The sequence below is a fragment of the Podarcis filfolensis genome (genome assembly GCF_964270895.1).
Source record: "Podarcis filfolensis genome assembly, chromosome: 2".
NCBI lineage: Eukaryota > Metazoa > Chordata > Lepidosauria > Squamata > Lacertidae > Podarcis > Podarcis filfolensis.
Window position 1 is genome coordinate 2329473 of NC_139605.1, and position 20182 is coordinate 2349654.

General features: G+C 46.2%; 2 protein-coding genes across 8 annotated transcripts; both read right to left on the reverse strand.

Annotated features, from left to right (window-relative positions):
• Window positions 1–253: 253 nt before the first annotated feature.
• Window positions 254–7722, reverse strand: LOC310756721 (uncharacterized protein). Of its 5 annotated transcripts, none has more exons than XM_083601343.1 (5): window positions 7642–7722; window positions 5027–5204; window positions 4775–4901; window positions 2614–2697; window positions 254–2020 (listed from the first exon to the last, which is right to left on the reverse strand). In XM_083601343.1, the coding sequence occupies exons 2-5, from the start codon at window positions 5099–5101 to the stop codon at window positions 486–488; spliced, it is 1821 nt and encodes a 606-aa protein (XP_083457469.1). In that variant the 5' UTR covers window positions 5102–5204; window positions 7642–7722; the 3' UTR covers window positions 254–485. The 5 variants fall into 5 exon arrangements, with proteins under 5 accessions (XP_083457469.1, XP_083457470.1, XP_083457468.1 ...); XM_083601344.1 differs by having other exon boundaries at window positions 5027–5184; window positions 7642–7705; XM_083601342.1 differs by having other exon boundaries at window positions 5027–5387; window positions 7642–7677.
• A 3786-nt stretch (window positions 7723–11508) lies between these two features.
• Window positions 11509–18194, reverse strand: LOC310756725 (uncharacterized protein). 3 transcript variants are annotated; one of them, XM_083601353.1, is made up of 5 exons: window positions 18070–18194; window positions 15469–15646; window positions 15217–15343; window positions 14314–14397; window positions 11509–13601 (listed from the first exon to the last, which is right to left on the reverse strand). In XM_083601353.1, exons 2-5 carry the CDS (start codon window positions 15541–15543, stop codon window positions 12070–12072), a joined length of 1818 nt encoding a protein of 605 aa, XP_083457479.1. In that variant the 5' UTR covers window positions 15544–15646; window positions 18070–18194; the 3' UTR covers window positions 11509–12069. The 3 variants fall into 3 exon arrangements, with proteins under 3 accessions (XP_083457479.1, XP_083457480.1, XP_083457481.1); XM_083601354.1 differs by having other exon boundaries at window positions 14314–14394; window positions 18070–18154; XM_083601355.1 differs by lacking the exon at window positions 14314–14397 and having other exon boundaries at window positions 18070–18171.
• Between the last annotated feature and the right edge of the window lie 1988 nt (window positions 18195–20182).

Genomic DNA, 20182 nt, shown 5'->3' on the forward strand with positions numbered 1-20182 from the left:
AACAGGGAGTTGGACTAGAAGATCCTTGGACTCCCCTTGACCTCTACAGTTCTAGGATTCTAGAGCCAATCCTGCCTCCTAAACACCACTGTTGTGCTCCATTTTCCCCAACTCTGGATTCCCAATTCTCTCTGCAAAGACCCAATATCAACAGACTCTCAGCACATGTTCACTTTCAATGAGCACTCCACAGTCGCATTCTGCAGCCCTAACAGTACATTGTATCTTTCATTACACTTACTATTATGAGACATTACCTCCATTGCTTTAATACATATATGCACAACATTCCATACAAACACCAGAACACCAAACACAGTACATGATATTTCCCTCTATGGGTTTGTTGACATGAAGCACAAAGTGAACTCTGTGTGAAAAACTTGGCACACTCCATACATCTAAATAGGCTCTCCCCTGTGAGAGTCCATATGTCTTAATCAATAACTCCATTATAATTGAAACACATTCAACACTCCTTCCACTCAAACAATTGTTTCTCTGTGAGTTTGCTGATGTTTTCTAAGAGTTACACTCTTACTGAAGCACTTCCCACACTCCAAGCATTTAAATGGTTTCTCCCCTGTGTGAGTTCTAAGATGTATAGTAAGGTGTGAACATCGACTGAAGCTCTTCCCACACTCCATACATCTAAATGGTTTCTCCCCTGTGTGAATTCGTAGATGTGTTGTAAGAGCTGAACTCTGAATGAAAACTTTCCCACACTCCATACATTTAAATGGTTTCTCCCCTGTGTGAGTTCGTAGATGTAGAGTAAGGTGTGAACCGTGTCTGAAGCTCTTTCCACATTCCATACATTTAAATGGTTTCTCCCCTGTGTGACTTCGTTGATGTAAAGTAAGCTGTGAACACTGACTGAAGCACTTCCCACACTCCACACATTTAAATGGTTTCTCACCCGTGTGAGTTCTTTGATGTACAGTAAGTATTCCATTGTGATTGAAGCTCTTTCCACACTCCATACATTTAAATGGTTTCTCACCAGTGTGAGTACGTTGATGTACAATAAGTACTCCACTCTGGCTGAAGCACATCCCACAATCCATACATTCAAATGGTTTCTCTCCTGTGTGACTTCGTTGGTGCACAGTGAGTTTCGCACTACAAATGAAGCTTTGCCCACACTCAAAACATTTATATGGTTTCTCCCCTGTGTGAATTCGTTGATGTAAAATAAGGCTTCCACTCTGACTGAAACACTTCCCACACTCTATACATCTAAATGGTTTCTCCCCTGTGTGAGTTCGTTGATGAATAGTAAGTTGTGAAGACTTACTGAAGCTATTTCCGCACTCCATACATTTAAATGGTTTCTCCCCTGTGTGAGTTTGCTGATGTCTAGTAAGGTTTCCTCTTTCTCTGAAACACTTCCCACACTCCATACATCTAAATGGTTTCTCCGCTGTGTGAGTTCGTTGATGAATAGTAAGTTGTGAAGACTTACTGAAGCTCTTTCCACACTCCATACATTTAAAGGGTTTCTCCCCTGTGTGAGTCAGTTGATGATTTCTAAGCACTCCACTATTGGTGAAGCTCTTTCCACACTCCTTACATTTAAATTGTTTCTCCCTTGTGTGAGTTCGTTGATGTCTAGTAAAGTGTGAACACTGTCTGAAGCTCTTCCCACACTCCATACATTTATATGGTTTCTCCCCTGTGTGAGTCCGTTGATGTCTAGTAAGATGTGAACACCGCCTGAAGCTCTTTCCACACTCCATACATTTATACGGTTTCTCCCCTGTATGAGTTCGTTGATGTACAGTAAGTTTCCCTCTTTCACTGAAGCTTTTTCCACACTCCATACATCTAAATGGTTTCTCCCCTGTGTGAATTCGTTGATGTACAGTAAGTTTTCCTCTTTCACTGAAGCTCTTTCCACACTCCATACATTTAAAGAGTTTCTCCCCAGTGTTAGTTTGTAGATGTGTGCTAAGGTGTTCACTCACACTGAAGTACTTTACAGATGGCCCTTCAATATTCTGATTGCCTTCGCCATCACCTGGTTTAAAGTGGGAGATAGGAAAATATTGTTAGATATTCAGGGAATAGAACAAGGCAACTTAACACAGAGCAAGACCAATCAGACCTTCTCTTCTTTTAACATCTCCTGGATTCCTTCCTCTCCTAAGTACCAAATTTATAGGAAAGGTAATCTGAAAATAGCCTCAATAACCCCTAGTATCCAGTTCTACCTTCAACTCCCATGTAACACTGAGCACCAAGAGAAACCTTCTATGCTGAGGTGAGAGATCTATGGCCCTCCAGATGTGGTTGGACTCTTAGTACCATCAACCCAGGCAAAGATGGCCAATGACCAGTGATGACGGGAGTTGTAGTGCAGCCAAATCCAGAGGGAGACACTTTCCCCCTCCTGTGAAAATGCTGCACCTCTGTATTCAGTTTTCTCCTTCCTCCATGATCTGTAATTTCTTGCTGATACATTCCAACCCACTGTTCACATCACCTAAACCTGCACCAGGATGCTGGAAAAGATGGGCCCTCATTCTGATCCAAAAGGGCTTTTTTAATATTCATACACACTGAAAGGAGACATAGAAAGCTACAGTCTCACAGCAAAATGGAAGCATGTACCTCGCAATTTCTCCAGGACAACATCACTGTGTTTTTCTGTTCCAAACGACAAGATGAGCTCAGACTTGAGTATCAGAGTCCCTGCTATGTGGAATAAGTAAAATAGTAGTGTTGTTTATGTCATATGTAACTGTACAAATATTCAAAAATATTAATATTGTGAAGTACACAGCAAAGTATCTGGTTGCCCATTAAAAACTATTAAATGACATGGACCAGTAAACCTCATGCCATCATTATTATCCTGTGAGTCTCTGCAGAGAGCAAAACCAACCCCTGTACATGGTGTTTATTGACCTGACTAAGGCTTTCGACACTGTAAATCGTAATGCCCTGTGGACTGTCCTTCTGAAAATTGGCTGCCCAGATAAATTTGTGAACATCATCCAGCTCCTCCATGATAATATGACAGCAACAATCACAGATAACAATGGCTCTCAAAGTGAACCATTCACAGTGGGATCAGGTATTAAACAGGGTTGTGTTATTGCCACAACTCTATTCATTATTTTCATTGCCATGATCCTACACTTTGTCGCAGGGAAAATCCCCACCTGAGTAGAAATCATATATCAAACAGATTGAAAGCTCTTCAATCTGAGCAGGCTGAAAGCAAAGAGTAAGGTTACCATAACTTTTGTCATAGAGCTTCAGTATGCTGATGACAACGTAGTGTGTGCACGCTCAGAGGATGACCTCCAAACCATCCTAAATATCTTTGCAGAAGCTTACGAAAAGCTTGGCCTATCACTCAATATCCAAAAAACCAACTGCACCAACCAACTGCACCAACAAAATAACCACTCTGCAACGCCACAAATCCAACTCAATGGTGTAACGCTGGAAAATGTTGATCACTTCTCCTACCTAGGCAGTTATCTTTCCACAAGGGCCAACATTGATACCTAAACCCAGCATCGCCTGAGCTCTGCGGGTGCAGCTTTCTTCCAACTGAAGTGCAAAGTGTTTGAGGACTGGGACATTTGTAGGGAAACCAAAATGCTTGTTCACAAAGCTATTGTACTACCAACCTTACTATATGCTTGTGAAACATGGACCACTTATAAACACCATCTCCAACTCCTTGAAAGAGTCTTATCAACAGTGTCTCCAAAAAAATTTACACATCACTTGGGAAGATAGGCAAACTAATATCAGTGTACTGGAAGAAGCAAAGATCACCAGTGTTGAAGCAATGATTCTTCAACATCAACTTCGTTGGACTGGTCGTGTTGTGCAGATGCCTGATGATCGTCTTCCAAAGCAACTACTCTATTCCGAACTTAAAAATGGAAAGCGTAATGCTGGTGGTCCACAAAAGAGGTTTAAAGACTATCTCAAGGCAAATCTAAAAAAAAATAGAATAAACACTGACAACTGGGAAACACTGGCCTGCGAGTGCTCCAGTTGGAGAACAGCCTTTACCAAAGGTGTCACGGGCTTTGAAGACACTCAAACTCAGGACGCAAGGGAGAAATGTGCTAAGAGGAAGGCACGCTTGGCAAACCCTCACCTTGATCAACTCCCGCCCAGAAACCAATGTCCCCACTGTGGAAGGACGTGTGTATCCAGAATTGGGCTTTAAAGTCACGGACTCATTGTTAAAACTGTGTTTATGGAACACAATCTTACTCGGCTATGAAGAAGAGTTTGGATTTGATATCCCACTATATCACTACCCGAAGGAGTCTCAAAGCGGCTAACATTCTCCTTTCCCTTCCTCCCCCACAACAAACACTCTGTGAGGTGAGTGAGGCTGAGAGACTTCAAAGAAGTGTGACTAGCCCAAGGTCACCCAGCAGCTGCATGTGGAGGAGCGCAGATGCAAACCCGGTTCACCAGATTACAAGTCTACCGCTCTTAACCACTACACCACACTGGATGAAAGGGAGAAACAAGCTAAGAGGAAAGTACGTTTGGCAAACCCTCACTGTAATTAACTCCTGCCTGGAAACCTATGTCCCCACTGTGGAAGGATGTGTGGATCCAGAATCGGACTCCACAGTCACGGACACACTGTTAAGACCATGTTCATGGAAGACAATCTTATTCGGCTACAAGGATTTGCCAAAGAAGAAGACACGGCATGAATAAATGGCTCAAACAGTAGTTTCACACCTTCAATGTCTAACAGCCAGGAGGAATAAAAATCTGCCCTTACCTAGAGAGGCCACCATCTCATAATTCTCCTCCATGACTTCCTTGTGCAGAGCTCTTTGGCCTGGATCCAGCAGAGCCCACTCCTCCTCCGTGAAAAACACAGCCACCTCCTCAAAGGTCAAGAGGGCCTGGAAGAAGAAGAGGAAGAAGAAGACAGAGCTGCTCTTAGATCCCCATCATCCCCACTCAACACAGAGGGAGGCTGGGTGGTCCCATCTGTGCCTCTTCCCTCCTCCCGTTGCTCTTTCCCTACCTGAGGAAGCTGCCTGGCTCCTCTTTCCACTCCACCTCTGAGAAGAGACTGTTGAGAGGGTGTATCAGAGACCATTGCGTTGCCAGTGGAAAATACGGAGGAGGAGGAATCATAAACCAGGCCACTTCTGGGACTCTCTCAGCTGTTGCCAAGATGTTCTTCAAAGCAGGGAGCAGCTCTTTTAGGAGAACAATGCAGAAATTATTATTATTATTATTATTATTATTATTATTATTATTTGCTTTATATGCCGCCCTATACCCGGAGGTCTCAGGGCTGTTCAAAGAAAGGCAGATTTAATTAGGGTGGGAGACATTTACACAGATAGCATACCTTTTATAAATTACAAATACAGTGGTACCTTGGGTTACATACGCTTCAGGTTACAGACTCCACTAATCCAGAAATAGTACCTCAGGTTAAGAACTTTGCTTCAGGATGAGAACAGAAATCGTGCTGCAGTAGCAGGAGGCCCCATTAGCTAAAGTGGTACCTCAGGTTAAGAACAGTTGCAGGTGAAGAACGGACCTCCAGAATGAATTAAGTTCTTAACCTGAGTTATCACTGTACCAACACTAATAAATTAATACCCATAAATTCTAATTACAAAGGCAGAGAACTGGAAGGATGCAATCCTTTCTACAGGAACTTTATAATACTATAAGCTGCCTCAGTCTTTAGGGGGCATTCAGCTTCAGATTGTAAAGTTCTAGGATCAAATCCCAAACTTTTAACGAAGCTTTGCAGAAAGCATTATGGTCTGTACATCTGCAGACCTCGCTTTTTCTTTCCTCCGAACAGCCGCCCTGGAAACCAGTTTCTGACCCTTTGATACATTTAGAATGAAGAAAATAAGGGAAACTCCTAAATTATGGGCAGTATTTGCAGTCAGAGGAAAGCCAACATCTGGAGGGCACCAGGGTGAAGAAGCTCCATCCAAGGGGAGCAGATGGAAATATTTAGAGCACTCTATGCGCTAACATGGATTGTGGTTTAGGGGACAGAGATATGAAGTTCAGTGGCTTATGGCCCCCTAGTCCTTCCTCTTAGGAACCTGTGTGTGTGTGTGTGTGTGTCCCCTTTTATCTTCCCTACACTGTGTGGAAGGACAGGAGGAGAAATAATCAGGGGGTCCAAACTGGGCACAGGGCATCCCTCCTGAGCATGGAGATGGGAGACTGGGTCTCCCTGGTGGAAGCACAGCACCGGAACTGCAGGGTGGGGAACCTCAGACTCTGGGGCTAAATTGGCCCTCAGGTCACCTCTTTCATTTTCTCTGGCCCTCAGAGCTACACCTTTTTTCCAATACTTCCCAGCTGCCTCCTGAGGTTTTTTTGTGGGACTGGGAAAAATCCCTGGAAGGCAGGCAGCTCCTGGACAAAGCTCAGAGTCAGCCCCAAAGCCCCACCAACTCTGTCCTCTGGCCTGCCCATCAATCTGGCTGTCATCCTGGCCCACCTTGCAGGGTTCTTGTGTGAGCATTGCCCAGGTGGTGGGCTTTAGAAGACCTTTAGTGTTATAAGACCCTCCTGGCAACCTGGATGGGGATGAGACCAGGCAGGAGCGAGGCTGGCACCATTGGCAGAGAAAGTCCCTCAGCACCTCTGCGCTGGGCCAATCCTGCAAGACAGGCCAGATCTCCCACCCCTGGGGGCTTTGATTCTCCTTCCCGACAAAGTCCCAAGAGGATGTCTGGAGAAGCCTCTTTTTGGAAAGAAAGAGCATCAAAATCTGCGAGGGGGGATCAGTTTCATTCCCCAAGACTAGCTGGGGGTCAGCCCCCTTCCCAAGAAGTAAATTCTGGTTTCTTTTTGCTTCCTTCTCACATCAGCCTCTTTCTTACTCAGGAAGCTCCGGAGGCAGATTTCCCTTGACATTGTCCATCTCTCACCCCCCACCCAATTCGAAATCTCCCCCAATCCAGAGGTGACTCAGTTCTCCAGGTGCTTCCACTTCCTCTCCCCTGCTTGCCCCCCCATCTCCGCCCCACTGAGGCAGGGGCTTCAGCAGCAGATTTCGGGGGGGGGGGCAGATCAGGGTCCTGGAGGAGCTCAGCCCTCCCCTCCCGCCCAGACCGGCTCCCTGACGCAGGAGGCAGAGCCTGGGGGGGAGCGATGGGGGGGAGCAGTGAGAAGGGAGATGGGGGTGTTAAACAGAGAGGAGCATCACTAGGTGGAATGGGGCTGCCCCCCCCCTTTGAACGGAGGAGGACTGACTGCTGAGTCAACATGCACAGGGTGGGGCTGCAAATCCCTTTGTAATTAAGTTGCACTGGGGGGGGCACCCTTTTGTGGTTCGTCTCAAGTGTCAACGCCCCCCCCCCCACAGTCCCTCCACCATGGGAGCCTGGCTTGATCTCTGCGCTTCAAAAGAGATCTTGCAATGCAAACCCTGTTGGGGGAGGGGGACTCCACTTTGCAACAGGATGTCATGCATCCAGCCCTCCCCTCCATGATTTCTACAGAGAAAGGGCAGGCCCCCTCCCTGCTTTCTTTGCACCCCCCCCCGCAATCCTCCCGCCTCCTTTCCCAGCTGCCCTGTTTGTAGATTCAGGGAGAGGCAAAGCAAATCTTTCTCCCACCCCGCTCCCCAAATAACCCCCCAATATGCGGCACCTCTTTCTCCTCTTCTCCAAGTCCGCTTCTCTTCCCGGAATGAGGATGGAGACCCCTCCCCTCCAAATAGCCTCTCCCCCCCCCATAAACCCCCTTCCTGCCTCTCTAGGAAGCGGAGCTCCTTGACCCAGAGGGAGGGTGAGCGGCAGGAGATCCGCCTCCCCCTCCTTGCAAAACAGAAATTCCCTTCCCGGCCGGCAAGCTCTATATTCCCATTTATATAGTGAGAAATTCATGGGTTCGATTTCCTGCAGCGGCAGCCAAAGACAACTTTAATAACAAGTGAGCAACAGGACCCTTGACCGCAGGACCAAAGCCAAACCCCCAAAGATGGGCAAGATGGGGCATTTCTCTCCAGGGAGGGGCACCCCCTAGCTGCGTGGATATTGCTCATGGTCATTCAATGAAAGCCCTAACACCAGGGGTGCATTTTGAGGGGTGGTTGCTGTGGTATGCGGAAGGACCAGAGGAGAGCCAACTTTGACACTTGAGAACACAACAGAGGCAGAACACAACAAACGGCGCATCTCAATTATTATGGAACCTTCCTGCCAAGTGCAAAACATAGACGCTTATTGAGAGAACGTTTCTCCCAAAGTGCTAGAATGCCATAAGTAGTTTGGTAAAAGAACGGAAGATGTGCTATTATTGTATAATATCCCACGTCCACCTATATACAATGGATGCTTGGATTGCGAACGTGATCCGTGTGGGATGCACATTTGCAACCCGCAGCATTCGCAACCTGCAGTGGTGCATCTGCGCACATGTGGGTTGCGATTCAACGCTTCTGTGCATGCGTAAAGTGTGATTTAGCATCTGCAACCCAAGGTATGACTGTATAGTCGTACCATGGATCCCGAATGCCCTGGAACTCGGACGTTTTGTCTCCGAACGTGGCAAACTTGCAAGTGACTGTTCCGTTTGTGAACGTTGTTTTGGAACCTGAAAGTCCGAAGGGAAAGTCCTGATTGGGAAAGTTCAGCATCCACGCAGAACTAGGAGGGAGAGTGGTTTTTTCTTTCCATGGGAACTGGCGGGAGAGGGAGGAGGGATGTCATTGTCTCTCTTGCATACCCTCCACAGCTGCAGCACAAACAGAGCCCTTCTCTCTCTCCACCCCTCATTCCCGCCCCCCGTCTAATGCCTCTTTTACACCGGCGCCTTCTCATGTTCCCCACCATTTAAATAAAAATAAAAATCGGCAACCCGCTTTCATTCAAGTTAAGTGCCACGGAGTTCAGTGGGAGGTGCTCCCACGTATGTGCGCATGGGGTTGTACTCGTGATGCGATGAAATGTCAGGGTGATCTTTCCGTACTGGTGCATAAAGAGGGTCACTTCTCTGTAGGGTAAAAAAATAAAAAAATGCCCCTCAAGTGTAAGAAAATGACACACGTGCCCCTTTCCTCTCCTCTGCAAAGTGGACAGCTTGTTAACCTCCTACTCTGTGCAGTGAAAAAAGATTACAGCTGCAGTCCTGTGTGCACCTAGCTGGAAGTCCTGCTGTACGTGGTAGAAATACTTTTGAGTAAAAGCATGCCTAGGATCCAGCGGAGGGGAATGAATCAACTTCATGCACTTAACCACAGACAGTTTCAGGAATTTCTGTCTGAACTAAATGTTAGAATCATAGAATAGAATCATAGAATCATAGAGTTGGAAGAGACCACAAGGGCCATCGAGTCCAACCCCCTGCCAAGCAGGAAACACCATCAGAGCACTCCTGACATATGGTTGTCAAGCCTCTGCTTAAAGACCTCCAAAGAAGGAGACTCCACCACACTCCTTGGCAGCAAATTCCACTGTCAAACAGCTCTTACTGTCAGGAAGTTCTTCCTAATGTTTAGGTGGAATCTTCTTTCTTGTAGTTTGGAACCATTGCTATTTCTTGTAGTTTGGAACCATGTTGCCTATGAAGATATTCTTTAAAAAAAATTTTTTAAATAAATTTTATTAGTATTTTCCACACAACACAAAAAATATTGAATAACAATACACAAAAATCAACATTCGAAAAACAAAAATCCATATCTTACAAGTTAATAGTAAAAACACTAAAAAGAAAAACAAACATTGACTTCCACCAATCCCATAGCACCTCCTTTATCTTTCGTTGTATCTTCCTGTTTTCCTGATCATCTCTATCCTAACATCTAGATATAAATCCCTCTTTCTTATCCTTTCACTTCACAAGGTTATTCCAGACTCAGCCAGATTTCTGTCCTCAAACCTTGATTTTTAAGGTATTCATTTAGACACTCCCATTCCTTTTTCACTTCACTTTTTGGTTTTTGTGTCTGTGGTTTGGTTTTTGTGTCTGTCAATTTTGTGTCTGATATCTGTCAATTTGGCTAATTCTAAATATTCTGAAAGCTTACATAACCACTCTCCCCTAGTAGGTAACTGATTCCCTTTCCAATACTTAGCCACCAGGATTCTTGCTGCAGACGCTGTGTGTAAGAAAAAAATAGTTTTGTCTTTTGGAATATCATCATTTAAAACTCCTAAAAGAATGCCTCTGGCCTTTTACTATATGATATTAGTATTTTCTTTATTTCTTTGTGGATCGAGGGAGAGTTTTGACACATTTTTATGACTTACTTCCACAGGTTTCTGCTTTTATGCTTTCAAAAAACAAAGAAGTACCTGAGCTCAAAGATGCAGAATGGAAATGGCACCTTGCCTTTCTGACAGATGTAACAGAGCTACTCAACAGTTTCAATGTTCAACTTCAAGGAAAGGGGAAGCTCATCTGTGATACGTTTTCACATGTGAAAGCATTTCAAGTAAAATTAGACCTCCTCAACTGAAGGAGGAAAACTTCTGCCATCTCCCCACAACTCAAAACCTGTTAGCAGAAAAACCAGCAGTTGCATTCCCAAACAAAACGTGTGGATTTACTAGAAACGTTGCAAAAGGAGTTTCAAATTAGAATTAAAGAGCTTCATCTCCATGAACAGGGCATACAGCTTTCCCGGAACCCATTTTCTGTAGACACTGAAATTGTTGATCCGATTTACCAAATGGAATTGGCTGAACTACAGAACTGTGACTCTATGAAAAACGCATTCAGATCAAGCAGCCTCAGTAATTTCAATGCATCTCTCCCCTCTGAGACATATCTTACATCCCATGAGCCATGCACTCAAAATTGCAACCATCTTTGTCAGTACCTATGTCTGTGAACAGACTTTCCCCTGAATGAAACATCTAAAATCTCCAACCAGATCCAGACTAACTGATGAACATTTGCATCACTTGCTACGACTAGCAGCGACAAATATGGAACTGGATATTGACCATCTCATTAGCCAAAACCAGGTCCATACTTCCCATTGGAATACTTATAAGTTGACGTTGATTAAAATCATTTTTCATTTTAAGTATTGTATTGTTTTTCCTGGTTTTGTGTGCACTACAAATAAAATATGTGCAGTGTGCATAGGAATTCATTCATTTTTTCCCCCAAATTATAGTCTGGCCGGCAACAGTGGCTGAGGAAAGGTGAACCAGCTCCTCATTTAAAAAGTTTGAGGACCCCTGCTCCAGATGAGCTCTGCTTTCGGCCTCCTATACTGACAGCTCTTTCTACAGATTTCTGAAAGGTGGGCCAATTACCTGGGCACAGAGATCCCTCTCTCCACAGGGAAATGACTCTCCTGAAACCACTGGCAATGCCCACATTTTCCTGTGCCACCTTCCCTCCGTATATTGTTTGTCCCCCTCAGCACCTCCTTTATTCCAGCTGCCACCAAGGATTTTACCCCCTTTGCTGTTAATGAAGCCATGAATGAGAAGGTAATGTAAAACAATGAATTTATAAAATATAAACAACGTAGGACAGTTTAAGGATTACTTTCCAGTCTTTCTGTGTTTTCATTGTTCCTTTATTGCAAGTATAAAAATGTGATTTATGCTGCTGTTCTTATAACAAGGAGTTGGACTTGACCTTTGGAGTCCCTTTCAACTCTACAGTTCTAGGATTCCAGAGCCAATCCTGCTTCCTAAACACCACTTTTGTGCTCCACTTTTCACAATCCTCCATTCCCAACTCTCTCTGCCAAAGACCAAATATCAACTGAGTCTCAGGACATGTTCTATCACAAGGAGCACTCCAGAGCCACATTCTGCACATACCTTACAGTACATTATATCTTTCATCATACTTACTATTATGAGACATTTTATTTGCTTTAATACATGTATGTACAACTTTCCATACAAACACCAGAACATCAAATACACTCCATAAATTTACAATTAATTATCCCCTTATATGAGTTTGCTGATATGAGGGACAAAGTGAACCCTGTGGGAAAAACATGGCAAACTCCAAAAAACCGAAATGGTTTCTCCCCCATAACAGTCTGTGGTTGCTTATTAAGAAGGCCATTATAATTGAAATATTTTCTACACTCCATTCCATTTAAACAGTTGCTTCTCTGTGAGATCTTTGATGTCTTCTAAGACTTCCATTCCCATTGAAGCACTTCCCACAATCCATACATTTAAATGTTTTCTCCCCTGTATGAGTTCGTTGATGTCTTCTAAGAGATCCATTCTCACTGAAGCACCTCCCACAATCCGTACATATATACGGTTTCTCCCCTGTGTGAGTTCTCCAATGTATAGTAATTTGTGAACACCGTCTGAAGCTCTTTCCACACTCCTTACATTTAAATGGTTTCTCCCCTGTGTGAGTTCGTTGATGAATTCTAAGATTTCCACTACAACTGAATCTCTTTCCACACTCCATACATCTAAATGGTTTCTCCCCTGAGTGAGTTCGTTGATGTATTCTAAGATTTCCACTACGACTGAAGCCCTTCCCACACCTCATACATTTAAATGGTAACTCACCAGTGTGAGTTCGTACATGTGTTGCAAGATCTCCCCCCTGACTGAAGCTCTTTCCACAAACCATACACTTATATGGTTTCTCACCCGTGTGAGTTCGTTGATGTTTAGTAAGTGTTCCATTGTGACTGAAGCTCTGTCCACACTCTATACATTTAAATGGTTTCTCCCCAGTGTGAATCCGTTGATGTATTCTAAGAGTTCCACTCTCACTGAAGCTCTTTCCGCACTCCATACACTTAAAAGGTTTCTCCCCTGTGTGAGTTCGGTGATGTGTAGTAAGGTGTGAAGACAGTCTGAAGTTCTTTCCACATTCCATACACCTAAATGGTTTCTGCCCTGTATGAGTTCGTCGATGTACTGCAAGAGCTCCACTCTGACTGAAACCCTTCCCACAAATACATTTAAATGGTTTCTCCCCAGTGTGACTTTGTTGGTGCACAGTGAGTCTCCCACTACAAATGAAGCTCTTTCCACACTCCAAACATTTATATGGTTTCTCTCCTGTATGAGTACCCTGATGCAGAGTAAGGCTTCCACTGGCACTGAAGCACTTTCCACAAACCATACACTTATATGGTTTCTCACCCGTGTGAGTCCGTTGATGTCTAGAAAGGATTCCACTCTGACTGAAGCCCTTCCCACACTGCATACATTTAAATGGTTTCTCCCCAGTGTGAATCCGCTGATGTCTTCTAAGAGTTCCACTCGCACTAAAGCTCTTTCCGCACTCCATACAATTAAAGGGTTTCTCCCCGGTGTGAGTTCGTTGATGTACAGTAAGTTTTCCACTCTCACTGAAGCTCTTTCCGCACTCCATACATTTAAAAGGTTTCTCCCCTGTGTGAGTTCGTAGATGTATAGTAAGGTGTGAACACAGGCTGAAGCTCTTTCCACACTCCATACATCTAAATGGTTTGTTCCCTGTGTGAATTTGTTTATGTACAGTAAGGTTTCCATTTTTACTGAAGCTCTTTCCGCACTCCATGCATTTAAAAGGTTTCTCTCCTGTATTAGTTTGTAGATGTGTGCTAAGGTGTTCACTCACACTTAAGTACTTTACAGATGGCCCCTCAAAATTCTGATTGCCTTCTTCATCACCTGGTTTAAAGTGGGGGATAAGAAAATATTGTTAGGTATTCGAGCAAGAGAACTTAACACGCAACAAGACCAATCAGCACTTTCCCTTCTTTTAACACCTCCAGCATCCCTCCCTCTCCTATGTACCACATTTTTAGGAAAGGGGGGGGGAATCTGAAAATAGTCTCAAGAACCCTTAGTATCTAGTATTCTAGTATCTAGTATTCAACCCCCATACCAAGAACAAACTTAGTTGGTCTCTAAGGTGCTACTGGACAATTTTTAAAAATTTTTTAATATATATTTCGTCTGCGTCAGACCAACATGGCTACCTACCTGAACCTTCAACTCCCACTAAGCACCAAGAGAAAACATCTGTGTTGAGGTGAGGCATGTATGGCCCTCCAGATGTGGTTGGACTCTAAGTACCATCAGCCCAAGGAAAGATGGCCAATGACCAGTGATGATGGGAGTTGTAGTGCAGCCAAATCTGGAGGGACACCTTTCTCCATCTTCCCCCTCCTGTGAAAATGCTATACTGTTTTTTCTTTCCTCCTTGATCTGTAATATCTTGCTGATACATTCCAACCAGCTGTACACATCACCTAAACCTGCACCAGGATGCTGGCAAAGATTGGCCCTTGTTCTGATCCAAAAGGGCTCTTTTTATATTTGTACACACTGAAAGGAGACATACAAAAGTACAGCCTCACAGCAAAGTGGAAGTATGTACCTCTGAATTGGTCCAGGACAACATCCCTGTATTTTTCTGTTCCAAGCGAGGAGATGAGCTCAGACTTGAGTATCAGAGTCCCTGCTATGTGGAATAAGTAAAACAGAAGTGTTGTTTATGTATATGTGACTATAAAAATATACAAAAGTATTAATCTTTTGAAGCAAAGACAGCAAAGTATCTGGTGGCCCATTAAAAGTTGATAAATGACACTGACCAGCAAACCTCATGCCACCATTATTAACCTGTCAGTTTCCCTGTAGATTTTACATAGGTTTTAGGGGGAAATTCATACCACAATTTCAGCTTACGAAAAGTTACCTACTGACAAAAGTACAGAGTTGCTATAAACTACAATCTTCAACATCACCTTCGTTGGACTGGTCATGTTGTTCAGATGCCTGATTATCGTCATCCAAAGCAACTACTCTATTCCCAACTTAAGAATGGAAAGGGAAATATCGATGGACAACAAAAGAGGTTTCAAAATGCTCTGAAGGCAAATCTAAATACATGAAGTAGAAGCACAGAAAATTGGAAAACACTGGCGTGCGAGTGCTCCAATAGGAGAAAAGCCTTTACCAAGGCGTAATGGACTTTGAAGAAGCACAAGCTCAAGATGAAAAGGAGAAACAAGCTAAGAGGAAAGCACGTTTGGCAAACCCTCACTGTGATTAACTCCCTCCGGGAAACCTATGTCCCAACTGCCGAAGGATGTGTGGATCCAGAATTGGACTCCACAGTCACTTATGGACACACCGTTAAGACCGTGTTCATGGAATACAATCTTATTCGTCTACGAGGATTTGCCAAAGAAGAAGACACGGAATGAATAAATGGCTCAAATAGGAGATTTACTCTTTCAATGTTTAGCAGCCAAGAGGGATACAAATCTGCCCTTACCTAAAGAGGCCACCATCTCATAATTCTCCTCCATGACTTCCTTGTGCAGAGCTCGTTGGCCTGGATCCAGCAGAGCCCACTCCTCCTCCGTGAAAAACACAGCCACCTCCTCAAAGGTCAAGAGGGCCTGGAAGAAGAAGAAGAAAACAACAACAGAGCTTCTCTTAGATCCCCATCATCCCCACTCAACACAGTGGGAAGCTGGGTGGTCCCATCTGTGCCTCTTCCCTCCTCCCGTTGTTCTTTCCCTACCTGAGGAAGCTGCCTGGCTCCTCTTTCCACTCCACCTCTGAGAAGAGACCGTTCAGAGGGGGTCTCGCAGGCCATTGTGTTGCCAGTGGAAAGAACGGAGGAGGCGGAGGCGGAAACAGGGCCACTTCCAGGACTTTCTCAGCTGTTGCCACGATGCACTTCAATGCAGGGAGCAGCTCTTTAAGGAGAACAATGCAGAAATAATAATAATAAGAATTGATTGAATTTATATGCCGCCCTATACCCGGAGGTCTCAGGGCTGTTCAAAGAAAGGCAGATTTAATTAGGGTGGGAGACATTTACACAGATAGCATACCTTTTATAAATTACAAATACTGTGGTACCTCGGGTTACAGATGCTTCAGGTTACAGACTCCGCTAACCCAGAAATAGTAATTTGGGTTAAGAACTTTGCTTCAGGATGAGAACAGATATTGCACGGCGATGGCGCGGCAGCAGCGGGAGGCCCCATTAGCTAAATTCGTACCTCAGGTTAAGAAGTTTCAGGTTAAGAACGGATCTCCAGAACGAATTAAGTTCTTAACCCAAGGTACCACTGTACCAACATTAATAAACTAATGCTCATAAATTCTAATTACAAAGCCAGAGAACTGGAAGGATGTAATTCTTTCTACAGGAACTTTATAATAATAGAAGCTGCCTAAGTCTTTAGGGGACGTTCAGCTTTGGATTGTAAAGTTCTGGGATCAAATCCCAAACTCTTAATGAAGCTTCGCAGAAAGCATTATGGTCAGTACCTCTGCAGACCTCACTTTTCCTTTCCCCCAAACAGCCACCCAGGAAGAGTGGATGGAAATATTTAGAGCACTCTATCCGCTAATATGGATTGTAGTTTAGGGGACAGAGATATGAAGTTCAGTGGCTTATGCCCCCCTAGTCCTTCCTCTTTGGAACCTCTCTCTGTGTGTGTATGTGTGTCCCCCTTTTATCTTCCCTACACTGTGAGGAAGGACAGGAGGATAAATAATCAGGAGGTCCAAAGTGGGCACAGGGCATCCCTCCTGAGTAGGGGGATGGGAGACTGGGTCTCCCGGGTTGAAGCACAGCACCCAAACTGCAGGGTGGGGAACCTCAGACCCAGGGGCTAAATTGGCCCTCAAATCCTTTCTCTCTCTCTCTCTGGCCCTCAGGAATTTCCCCAGCGCCACACCCTCTTTCCAACGCTTCCCAGCTGCCTCCTGAGGTTTTTTTGTGGGGCTGGGAAAAATCCCTGGAAGGCAGGCAGCTCCTGGACAAAGCTCAGAGTCAGCCCCATAGCCCCACCCACTTTGTCCTCTGTCCCGCCCATCAATGGAAAGTGGTCCCTGAAAGGCTGCTCTGGAGCGAATATGGCCCTCAGGCTGGATAATGGTCTCCACCCCTGTTCCAAAGACGGAACAGGCTGTCATCCTGGCCCACCTTGCAGAGTTCTTGTGTGAGCATTGCCCAGGTGGTGGGCTTTAGAAGACCTATAGTGTTAAAAGGCCCTCCCGGCAACATGGAAGGGGATGAGGCCAGGCAGGAGTTAGGCTGGCAGCACCAGCAGAGAAAGTCCCTCAGCACCTCTGCGCTGGGCCAATCCTGCAAGGCAGGCCAGATCTCCCACCCCTGGGAGCTTTGATTCTCCTTCCCGACAAAGTCCCAAGAGGATATCTGGAGAAGCCGCTTTTTGGAGAGTAACAGCATCAAAATCTGCGAGGGGGGAACAGTTTCATTCCCCAAGACTAGCTGGGGGTCAGCCCCCTTCCCAAGAAGTAAATTCTGGTTTCTTTTTGCTTCCTTCTCACATCAGCCTCTTTCTTACTCAGGAAGCTCCGGAGGCCAATGTCAAGGGAATGTCAAGGGAACTGTCTACCCCTCACCCCCCACCCAACTCGAAATCCCCCCCCTCTCTCCCAATCCAGAGGTGACTCTGTTCTCCAGCTTCTTCCACTTCCTCTCCCCTGCTTGCCCTCCAGATCTCCGCCCCACCGAGGCAGGGGCTTCAGCAGCAGATTTCGGAGGAGGCAGATCAGGGTCCTGGAGGAGCTCAGCCCCCCCTCCCGCCCAGACCGGCCCCCTGATGCAGGAGGCAGAGCCTGGGGGGAAGCGATGGGTGGCGGGGCAGGAGGTGGCAGCCGTGAGAAGGGAGATGGAGGGTGTTAAGCAGAGAGGAGCATCACGAGGTGGGATGGGGCTGCCCCCCCCTTTGAACGGAGAAGGACTGACTGCTGAGTCAACATGCACAGGGTGGGGCTGCAAATCCCTTTGTAATTAAGTTGCACTGGGGGGGGGCACCCTTTTGTGGTTCGTCTCAAGTGTCTTCGCCCCCCCCCCCACAGTCCCTCCACCATGGGAGCCTGGCTTGATCTCTGCGCTTCGAAAAGGATCTTGCAATGCAAACCCTGTTGGGGGAGGGGGACTCCACTTTGCAACAGGATGTCATGCATCCAGCCCCCCCGCCCCGATTTCTACAGAGAAAGGGCAGGCCCCCTCCCTGCTTTCTTTGCACCCCCCCCGCAATCCTCCCGCCTCCTTTCCCAGCTGCCCTGTTTGTAGATTCAGGGAGAGGCAAAGCAAATCCTTCTCCCACCCCCCAAATAACCCCCCAATATGCGGCACCTCTTTCTCCTCTTCTCCAAGTACGCTTCTCTTCCGGGAATGAGGATGGAGACCCCTCCCCTCCAAATAGCCTCCCCCCAAAAAAAGAACTTCCTGCCTCTCTAGGAATCGGAGCTCATTGACCCAGAGGGAGGGGGAGGGGCAGGAGATCCGCCTCCCCCTCCCCCTCCCTGCAAACATGAATTTCCTTCCCAGCCGGCAAGCTCTATATTCCCGTTTACTTAGTGAGAAATTCTTGGGTTCAATTCCCCGCAGAGGCAGCGAAAGACGACCCCCCCCCCGCATTTCTGAAAAGCCGCATCCTGGGAAGGGGTTTAGAGCAGTAACTTAAGACAACACTAAGGGCTGGTCCAGTGTCATTACAATGTGTTCCTTTTGTAAAAAGAGGGAGCTGATGGAGAAAGTTAGGCTTTGTTATGGGGGGGGTGCAGCTCAGTGGTAGATCAGTTGCTTTGCATGCAGAAGGTATCGGATTCCCATTTTCACGTTTGGTGGGGGTGTACCATGGTCCATGTCTTCTGGGGAAGAGCTTTTTATCTGACCTCCAAAATCTCTAAACAATCTATCTGTCCTAATTCAGCACTTACCTTATTATAACCATTGTTGTTGTTTAGTTGTGTCTGACACTTCGTGACCCCATGGACCAGAGCATGCCAGGCACTCCTGTCTTCCAGTGCCTTCTCTTGTCTTCCATATTTATATATTTGACCCCATATTCTACGCTTCAATCTAAAGAATTAATTTCCTTTCTGTTCACAGCAGCTTTGTTGTTGTTTAGTCGTTTAGTCGTGTCCGACTCTTCGTGACCCCATGGACCAGAGCACGCCAGGCACTTCTGTCTTCCACTGCCTCCCGCAGTTTAGTCAGACTCATGTTTGTAGCTTCAAAGACACTATCCAACCATCTTGTCCTCTGCCGTCCCCTTCTCCTTGTGCCCTCAATCTTTCCCAACATCAGGGTCTTTTCCAGGGAGTCTTCTCTTCTCATGAGGTGGCCAAAGTATTGGAGCCTCAGCTTCAGGATCTGTCCTTCCAGTGAGCACTCAGGGCTGATTTCCTTCAGAATGGAGAGGTTTGATCTTCTTGCAGTCCATGGGACTCTCAAGAGTCTCCTCTTTCAAATCCTGCCATCCATGGGCCCATTTCCCTTGCCAAGCAGGAGGGAAACTGACAAGGTGCTTTTTCATGCTTCAGGAAATGGAAAATGTGCCTCTTCCCTCCAGTTTTGGGGCACAAAAGCAGCACAGCAACCCCTCCCCAACTGCACCCCCCAACATGGAAAACCCAACAGGGCTCTTTCCTTTGTGCCAAAGCAACCTCAGCCGGCCAAACTAGGATTTCTGAAAGGGGAGCTGGGGGTCTGCCCCCATCCTTCTCCCATCAGCCTCTTTCTTAGGAAGCTTCGGAGGCCGATTTCCCTGGGCATTGTCCATCTCTCACCCCCCACCCAATTCGAAATCTCCCCCCTATCTCCCAATCCAGAGGCGACTCTGTTCTCCAGCTGCTTCCCCTGCACCAAAGCAGACTCCCTCCCACCCTCCATATCTCCCCCCCCCCCGCCCCATACAGGGATGCCAACTTGAATAAAATATTGGGGGCAGCTCTTCCAAGTATCTTATGGGGGAGGAAGAAGACCCCTCGGGCCCCTATGAATTGGCTCCTATCCTTTCATGATCCCGACTGAGGCAGGGGGCGGCAGTTCAGGGTTCTGGGGTTCATCCTGCAATGCAAACCTTGTTTGAGGAAGAGGACCCCCCCCTTTGCAGCCGATTGCAGATCGCCTCTCCTGATTCCCAGAGGGAAAGGGGGGAGCCCTTCCTTGCTTTCACCCCCCTCCCCTTTCCCCCTCCCCTCCCCCCTTTGTAGATTCAGGGGCAGGAAAAGCAAATTCTTTCCCTCCCTGCATCCCAAATCACCCCCATCCGAAAAGTTGCACCTTTCCCCTCCTCCTTTGCAGGCCTCCTTCTCTTCTGGAGGTGTGCATGGAGACCCCACCCCCTCCAACATTGCCTCTACCCCCACCCCACCCTGCTCCGTCACTTCCTGCCTCTCTAGGAGTTCATTGACCGAGAAAGGTAGCTATTTAAATATTTTCCTTGTGAACAGACCATGTT